General features: G+C 39.9%; 1 protein-coding gene across 1 annotated transcript in view; it reads left to right on the top strand.

Annotated features, from left to right (window-relative positions):
* The window catches only part of VIPAS39 (VPS33B interacting protein, apical-basolateral polarity regulator, spe-39 homolog), a 28606-nt gene extending 19696 nt beyond the window's left edge, over positions 1-8910 (top strand). Inside the window, exons 13-20 of the mRNA XM_007472734.3 lie at positions 792-867; positions 1318-1452; positions 2336-2377; positions 3657-3746; positions 4161-4247; positions 6410-6499; positions 6911-7015; positions 7959-8910. Of these exons, the coding sequence (XP_007472796.1) occupies positions 792-867; positions 1318-1452; positions 2336-2377; positions 3657-3746; positions 4161-4247; positions 6410-6499; positions 6911-7015; positions 7959-7979 (646 nt within the window). The 3' untranslated portion in view covers positions 7980-8910. The remainder of the gene's footprint in view (positions 1-791; positions 868-1317; positions 1453-2335; positions 2378-3656; positions 3747-4160; positions 4248-6409; positions 6500-6910; positions 7016-7958) is intronic.
* The last annotated feature ends 223 nt before the right edge of the window (positions 8911-9133 follow it).

Raw genomic sequence — 9133 nt, forward strand, 5'->3', positions numbered from 1 at the left:
GGGCCTCAGGTTCCTTATCTGGGTGACCACATAACATCCTTAAATTGAAATCTCAACTGTACAATTGGGATAATACTAGTCCACAAGATTGCTTTTAGGAAGGTGCTTTATTAAACTTAATAACTTGGATCGATTTGTTATTACATTGACTTGGATAATTCCTTCAGAAATGCAGAGCTTAATCATTGCACCCCACTATCTCTTATAGTTTTCCATGTTTTTCAACCTGGAAGCATTTCTAGATGAGTTGTCTCCAGGGAGGGGGCAATGACCTGTGGCCCAGGAGCCAATGGCCTGATTCTGAGGAGTATTTGACCAACTAATTTGAGGGTGGAAAAATGAGTGACAACACTTTCACCATTGTGTAAATTCACAACCTGCCTTCTTTCTTGCTGGTTGTCTGCTCTAATTGGGCATTTTCATTTGCCTTTTTTTTTTGGTCATTAAGTCCATGACTTTTGCTAATATTTGCTGTCTTCTCTTTTAGATAGCTTGAACTTGGTGCCATCAAAATTGTGTTGCTATATCAGTATAGATTTCTTCTTCCTATTTTTGTGTAATTTTTTCAGTAAGCATATTACAGACTGTGATGTTAGTGTTCAATTATAGTAGCATTACTACCATCACTGAGCAAAAAAAGTGTTTGTTAGAGAAATCTTTATGCCATTACTGTTTTGAAGCACTAAGAATTTCTTAGGTAAAGATACTAATTGTAGTTTGGTTTAGTTCATCCTTTTGGAGAAGAAAATCTTTAGTTGAAGAGAAGTACTAACCTTCTGGCCTTTTACCAGTTTACCATTTTCAGTGGAAGATGTTGCTCACATACAAGACCATTATACACTCCTGGAACGACAGATCATCATTGAGGTTAGAATCCCTGCTTATCTTCCCTCTCTCAAAGCTAATAAAACCTCTCCCTACCACCAGTCATCTCCATTCAGCACCAGGGACAGTTCCAGAACCATCTGCCGCCCCCCCCCCCCAAATTAATTTCTCTTATTCAATTACTCTGTGAGTAGCCAGTCTCTAAGAATCCTGTGTCCTTCTCTTATATTCTATTCCATGTTTCCTTTTTCCCTTTCTCCTGAGTACTCCAATTCTCACTTTATGAAGACTGTTTCCTCAGCAAGCTATCTTTTTATACCTTTTCTGAAATCAACTTAAGATCTTTGCCCTGAATTGTTTTGACTGTTCTAAGGTCTATCTTCCTGGGCTTACTATTTTTGTTTTCTCTTTATTTTTCTGGAGTATTAGTTGTCTCTTCTGCATAACCTGTGGGTTTTATTCTTTTTTCTCTCTTGGCTCCATTTGGCTCAGGTGAATGATCGACATCTGGAATCTTCAGGACAGACAGAAATCTTTAGGAAACATCCACGGAAAGCCTCTATCCTCAATATGCCACTGGTGACAACCCTCTTTTACTCCTGTTTCTACCACTACACCGAGCCTGAGGTATGTGAAAGTAAAATTTAGGGAGATGAATATACCCATTTTCATATATTCTTGACCAGGGCCATATGAAATATGATCTTTTTAAAAAAAAACCTTTTATTTAATAAATTTTCATTTAATTTTAAAAATTAAAAAAAATTTAATTTAGTAATATTATTTAAACCCAGTGCTCTGTGTTGGTTCCAAGGCAGAAAAGTGATAAAGGCTAGGCAATGGGGGTTAAGTGACTTGCCCAGGGTCACACAGCTAGGAAGTATCTGAGGTCAGATTTGAATCCAGAACCTCTCATCTTTAGTCCTGGCCCTTAATCCACTGAGCCATCTAGCTGACCCTGAATATGGTCTTATTATTAATTATATGAATAAGTTTGAATGTTACCTTACTCTCCAAAGGTCACTGGGTAGATAAGAGTATGTTGTTATTTGGTATACCTTCAGTAATCTGGTACCAGAGTCTGGTGTGATTTACTTTGGCTGTTGTTCGACACAGCAATGTCTTTCAGGTTAGGGCATTTCAAAGGGAAGATAGATTTTGGGTGATAGAGAGACAGGAAAGCTTAGTATGAGTACACACACAACTTCTGATTTCATGAAGATATTTTTAATGACTGGAGTGTCCATTTTTCCATCACTTAAGACTTAAGACTAGAGAAGGCATTGAGTTTCTCAACCCAGTCTTCATGTAGTTGAGTGACAGTGATATTCAGACCAAATAGGTTTGCTGTGCTTATATGTTGAATCCAGTATATCAGAAAGTGAAGTGTAGGAAGTGCTAAAGATAGGAAAATGGGAAGTTTTGTCCAGCCTGAAAGATTTACTATATTCTATAGTAGAATTAGCTGCTATAGAAAACACAGTAATGTTCCTTCTCATCTTTTCCCCAGGGAACATTTAGTAGTCCCATCAACCTGAAAAAAACCTTTAAGGTAAGTTCAAATGGATAACTTTTTTAATAGCAGCCACATCAGGGACAATAAGAACAATTAAAAGAATGGATGATGGAAAGGCTGAGACTAGTGAGGTTTTTTTAGTCCCACCAACCAAGGAAGCTCTTTTTTGAACTTCCCTAGTTGTATTGAGGGAAACACCATTCTTCTGGTCTCCCAGCCTCACAACCTTGATGCTAGATGTAATACATCCGCCCTACTCCACACATCCATTCACTTGCCAGATCTTGCCATTTCCATCTCAGCATCTCACTACTTGTGCAGTTACCACCTTAGTTCAAACCCTCAAACACCTTTGGCATAGACTATTGCTGATTGATCTTTCTGGCTCACATCTTTTTCCCCTGCTCCAGTCCATCTTCTGAATAAATGTTGCTTCTGGAAATGTGATTTTCCTTAAGCATGGGTCAGATCATGGCACTCTTAGGCTTAGTAAACTTCAGGGGTGATCTGTTGCCTGTAGGATAAGTGACTCCAGAGATAGTAGCCCTTTACAACATGGTTCCCAACCTCTCCCTCCATCCATTTATATGTTACTCCCCTTCTGTACTCCACAGCCTAAACAAACTGCCTTTCTTGTTCTTTATCATTTGACTCATCTCCCACCTCCATGCCTATACACTGGCAGTCCTTCCTTTGCTTTTCCTCCACACTTCCACCTCAGAAAATCCTTTACTTGAAAATATAGCTCATGTACCGTCTTATATATAATGCTTTTCCTGATTTCCCCCAACTCCTCCAGTTCTCTCCCTCCTTAAATTACCTTGTTTTTAATCTTGTGTGTGTGTGTATATAATATACATATATACTTTTATTTATTTATACACACACACACACACGTACATACACATGCTTTCCCCATCCACACCAAAATATAAATTTCTTGATAGCAAAAGATTGATTCATTTTTATCTTTATTTTGCTTCTTTATGACCTAGAAGAGAGGATTAGTTACTCGGCTGTCATGCAGTGGGAATTTCCTAATTTTTCTCAAATAATCCCTCCACCCCCACCCCCACTGTTGATCTTGAATAGGAACGCATTGATAAATAAAGAACCCCAGCTCTGCAGAAGTCACCATCCTTTGTTTTTTTTGAGCCTCATGTCTCTTCAGAAAATGGGTCTCAAACAAAATGTGTGTACCTCATGGTGTTAACAAAACTGCTTGGTTTCTAAACAGTTTATTAGCTCTCCTCCTGAACCCATTGCTCTTCTAGCCAGTCCCCAATCTCCTTCATTCTCCATCTTTGTTTTCTAGATTCCTGACAAGCAATACGTATTGACAGCGCTGGCTGCCCGTGCCAAACTCCGAGCATGGCAAGATGTGGATGCTCTCTTCACCACCAAGGTGGGTGCCCTGGAGCCTTAACATTTTTTTTTTGTTTAGTCTTACCATGGAAGAGATACTGTCACTTTATTGACCAGTGGCTCCAAAGGTTCCTCTTAGCTTCAAGCATAGTGTTTCGGTCCATGATTTGCACTTTAGTTTCCTACAACTGTACTTCAGTGCCCAAGTTGCCTGCTTCCTCTTTGTTCCATCTCTCCATGAAAACCTTCTTCATGTTTCCTGCTTTTAATTCTCATGGCCTCTTTCCTGTTCTTGGCAAATCTTCTATGAAGCTCATCCCCACCATTTTCTCTCTGTCTCCCTTTTTTTCTGTTTTCTTCCCCTCAATGTCTCTGCCCTTTCTCTTCCCTTTCTCTCTTCCCTTATAAAGAAGGTTGGGCCCAAGTGTTTCTCACATCTCTGTGTTTGTTTCAGAATTGGCTGGGATACACCAAGAAGAGAGCTCCCATTGGCTTCCACCGAGTTGTGGAAATTCTGCACAAGAACAATGCCCCTGTCCAGGTGGGAAGGATTTGCCTGCAGAATACCTCAGGAAACATCTGATTTTGAGCCTCCTAGCTTTTGTTGAATGAGACCGAGTGTGCCATTAAATACACTAGCATGGGTGCTCTGTGAAGAAAGCTTCACTCTGCCCCGTAGAAGCAGACAGAATCTGTCCATCCCAGAGAGTAACTTCTCTGAAGTATTTAGGAATATTTGGCTGGGTTGAATCCCACAGAGAACATAGGTATAATGCTTATATGACAGAAAAAGAGGACTCACAGGGGACATCAAGGACATGGCTTTATGTCAAATCTGAAGCATGGCCTACTTTGTTAGATTCCAAAGAGAACAGATGACCAGGCTTTTTTTTTTTCCCCCTGAGGTGCATGGAGGTTTTTAAGAAAAACTACTCAATCTCTCTTTTCAATTTTTTATTATGAATTTAACTACAATTTTTAAATGAATATTTCAGTATATCAGAGGGATTATATAAGAAAGTGAACTTCTGTTATGTATAGCTTGATGTTTCTTTCCCTTCCACAAAGAGCTTTTTTAAAATTCAAATTTAATGTAGCCGTTTCAACATTGCTCTGCTTCTCTTCTATACTTTTGCACTCTTCAGTTAATTTTTTTTAAAACAGCTCATTGATGGTCTTTACTTTTTATTCCTTTTTTAAGTATCATGATTATTACTTCCCACTGTTTTCTTCCCCCAGAAAAGAAAAATAAAGGCTCTTCTAACATATAAACTTATCCCCCCAAAACAATTCATTCTTTGTCTGCAAAATGTAGATCTCATTTTGCTCCTCTAGCTCATCACCTCTTCCAAGAAGTAAAAAAGTGTGGTTCAGCAGTTTTCTGGAGGTATAATTGGCCATTTCATTGATCATAGTTCTTTCACAGCTGTTTTCTTTTAGAGCATGGATATAAATCGTTCCCCTGGTTCTTTTCATTTCACTGCTTCTCATCTTGCCATCCTTTCAGGTTTCTCTGAATCTATCCATTTAGTCATTTCTTAAGGCCTTATAATGTCTCATTAGATTTTTTCAGTCATTCTCCAATTGATGGGTACCCCCTTAGGCTCTAAGTCACTTTTTTCAGAACGGTTGGACCATTTCACAGCTTTACTAACAATAATTAGTGTAACTATCTCCCTATAACCCCTCCAACAATTTAGAGTTGTTTAAATTTGCATTTCTCATTAGTAGTGATTTGGAGCACTTTTAAAATATGGTTGTTGATAACTTGCTTTTCTTTTGAGAACTATTGAGGATGTCCTTTGATGTTTATTTGAAAATGACCCTTCTTTATGTGTTCATATTAATTTCCTATATATTTTGTACAATGGTCCTTTGTCGTATTTTCCCCCCAGTTTAATATTTTGCTTCTTTTTAAAATCATTTCTGTTTTAATAACAACTTTTAAGACAGAAGGGGAAGGGCTAGCAATTGGGGTTGTGACTTGCCCAGGGTTACACAGCTAAGAAGCGTTTGAGGTCAGGATTGAACCCAGAACCTCCCAACTCTAGGCTAGGCACTATCCACTAAGCCAGCTCCAGGCCTAACACTATTCACTGAGCCACCTCATTGCCCTTCATATTTCACTTGTAATTCTAACTGCATTGATTTTATTTGTGTAGAAACTTCAATTCATATCTACTTACATATAAGCATATATGTGTATAATGCTTATTTTTATAAATTGTTTTACATACTTTTTTTTTTAACCCTTACCTTCTATCTTAGAATCAACACTGTGTATTGGTTCCAAGGCAGAAGAGCAGGAAGGGCTAGGCAATGGGGGTTAAGTGACTTGCCTAGGGTCACACAGCTAGGGAAGTATCTGAGGCCAGAATTGAACTCAGGACCTCCTGTCTCTAGATCTGGCTCTCAATCCACTGAGCCATCTAGCTTTATGTACATTTAATCCTTACCAGAACTCTATAAGATATGTTATGAAGGTATTAATACTATCATTTTGGAGATGAAGAAACTGAATTTTGGAGAAGTTACTTGCCAAAGGCCACACAATTATGAAGTGCAGAACCAAGATTTAAATCTGTCTTCTAGCTGTTTCTATTCTATTCTATTCTATACTGTTCTCAGTACTCTCTTTCTTGTTGGATATCTGTATTTACTGGCTTAGAAGTCCATGGACCTCTACTGTCTCTTCCCCCACAGGTCTTACAGGAGTATATCCGACTAGTGGAAGATGTAGACACAAAGCTGAATCTAGCCACCAAATTTAAGTGCCATGATGTTGTTATTGAAGTAAGTTCCAGAGTAAAAGGGCCCTGGGGTCAGACCTTTAGTAGAACCTTGAATAAGAATAGAAGGTGGATCATTCCATCTAACATCCTTAATTCCTTACTTGCTTCTCTTTCTGCCTGTTGGGTGATATGGCCTGGTGAAAGCTGGACTCTAAGCCAGGACTCCTGGTCTTGTTTTCAGCTTCTTTGAAAATTTGCTTTGTATCATCTAATGAGTTGGTTTGTGGAAGGCAAGGTTTTCAATTAAGCTAGCCAGGCCTGTCCCCAAGTTTTCTCCACCTGGTTCTGTCGAGGCTCTTTCCTGATCCCATTATTATCCAACTCAGTTATAAACACCACAAACCTTATTCCTGGTACCCTTACTTAGGAAGGTGAAATGGAAACAAAAAAGATGTTTTGTTTTACTCTCCAGACATATCGGGACCTGAAGGATCGGCAGCAGCTAGTAGCTTACAGGGATAAAGTGGATAAAGCTTCTGCAGAGGAAGAGAAGATTGACAGCATTCTCAGTAATTTGGTGAGCAATTTGGATTTGTCTTTCTACCAGCCTTGGGAAATAAACTGTTTGCAAAGGATCTACTGGGGGTATTCCCAAGACTAAGTTAGAACAGCAGTTGTCTGAGCAGCTTGAATATTAATTAATCTTTCAGATGGGCCCTGGTATCAACTAAGCAAGATTTCTTTTGAGGTTTGGAATAAAAATAGGGTTATCTTATGAGGGTTATGTTACTTTGCAAATCTTTGGACTGGTCTTCAGTAGGTATGCTTAGATAAAGACTAAATTTGGATTGGAAGAAGGACTTAGGGCAGTGGTTCTCAACCTCTCAATTTGTAGCAATGAGAATACATAATGCATATCAGGTATTTACATTCCGAATCATAACTGTAGCAAAATTACAGTTTTGAAGTAGCCACCAAAATAATTTTTTGGTTTGGGGTCACTGCAACATGAGGAACTGTATTGCAGGGTCACAGCATTAGAAAGGTTGAGAACCACTGATTTAGGGTGTGCATAAAATAGTGGTTTTAAGATACAAGGTCCAAAATGTCCTGGCTCTTAGTAAGTAGAATTGATTTACAATGGTGATAACTGGTAAGTAAAATAGACTATTTCTGTTTCATGATCATGGAAGACTGGAATAGAGACTGTGAAATTTAACGCCATATTTTCAGGGGTCTGTTCTGTGGTCATTTTCTACAACTAGGAATTTTCAGGGTTTATATCAATTTCACCTGTGGAAGTGCCAACCTAATTAGTCCTGAGAATTACAAAGTTAGATTTAAAGTTCCCATAAGTAAAAATGTCCCTTCCGGTTAGGAGAATTCTTTTTCCCTCTCCTTCACTCTACCTGGAGATATGTCTTACATTACTATCTCTGTAATCTTCCTAGAGTGGTATAGCTTTGGTGACTCTAAAAGACTAATACTAACTAGACTCCTACATTCTGATCTTCTTGCAGCAAATTCGATGGAAGAACTAATTGGAAAGTAGTGAACCAAGGAACTTTGCTGTTTGCCCTCTTCCTGTCCCCAAAAGAAGAGGGAGGAGCCCTTCCAGGGAGAGGTGCTCTTTGCCACGTCATTTGGACCTATCACTAACATGCAAAACCTGTGCCTGGGACAGATCAGTACTTGGACCAGAACATCTTCAAACTGAGCCTCAGACCAGAGGACACTTATGATGGCTGAATCTTGAAGCTGTGATTCTCGAAACCCTGCTGACTGGGTGCTGTTGTGAAGGTCGGGGCGGACGGTTTCAAATTTGTGCCTCTGTAGGGCACGTTCTTGCTTTGATGGAGATGATTGCCTCAGAAAACAGGTGTCCTGGACTGAGTGGTGTCAGTCATCATAGAACTGGAAGTTCTTCCTGGTGGTGGAACTGTGGCTATTCTAAGATGGCAGAAGGCCGACTAGATGCATCTTCATCAAAGGAGCAGAAAGAGGGTGCTATAGTTTTGCTGGGAATATTACAATGATAACTGATTCACATTCATTCTTACCATGCCCTCTGAAATTGTTTTTCCAGTAAATGCCCCCCTGCTATGCCCCCTCACCTCCTTTCCCAAGAGATTGGGGTTGCTGTCTCTTATACAATGAGCGGTCCTTGTTGGGCTGATAATGAGAGCAGATCCCCATTATTTCTTCTTCTACTCTCTTCAGACGGTCTCCTAGCCCTTTACTGGGAGCTTCAGTTAGGTCTACCTGGCGTAGACGCAAACTCAGTCCTGCCTCTGGCCTACTGTGAGTTATGATGGGGGTCACGCTTTTTTTCACCCTTGATTTTTCACAAGGGCATCCTGCAATGCTTGCCTACTACTCTGCGCCAAGCTCAGTTTCCTTTCACTCTGGGCTCAGAACTGGCTTGCCCTGCCCTCATTAGACTCCTAATAAAGCTGTTTCTGTGTCTCCCTAGATGCCTTCTGTTTGTTTCCTTCCATTCTGTTCAGAATGAACCTCACAAGCCTTTTCTTGGGGCGCCCCCGTCAGTCTCAGTGCTTCTGTGTGCCCACTTCCCCTAAGAGGCAGCCAGATGGCGCCTGGATAGAGTGCTATGTCTGGAGTTAAGACTCATCTCTGCCTCACTGAATCCAATCCACAGCAAGACAAGACATCATCCTGTGATGCCATTGGTCTT

The sequence above is a fragment of the Monodelphis domestica genome, chromosome 1, assembly GCF_027887165.1.
Source record: "Monodelphis domestica isolate mMonDom1 chromosome 1, mMonDom1.pri, whole genome shotgun sequence".
In the NCBI taxonomy this organism is placed as follows: domain Eukaryota; kingdom Metazoa; phylum Chordata; class Mammalia; order Didelphimorphia; family Didelphidae; genus Monodelphis; species Monodelphis domestica.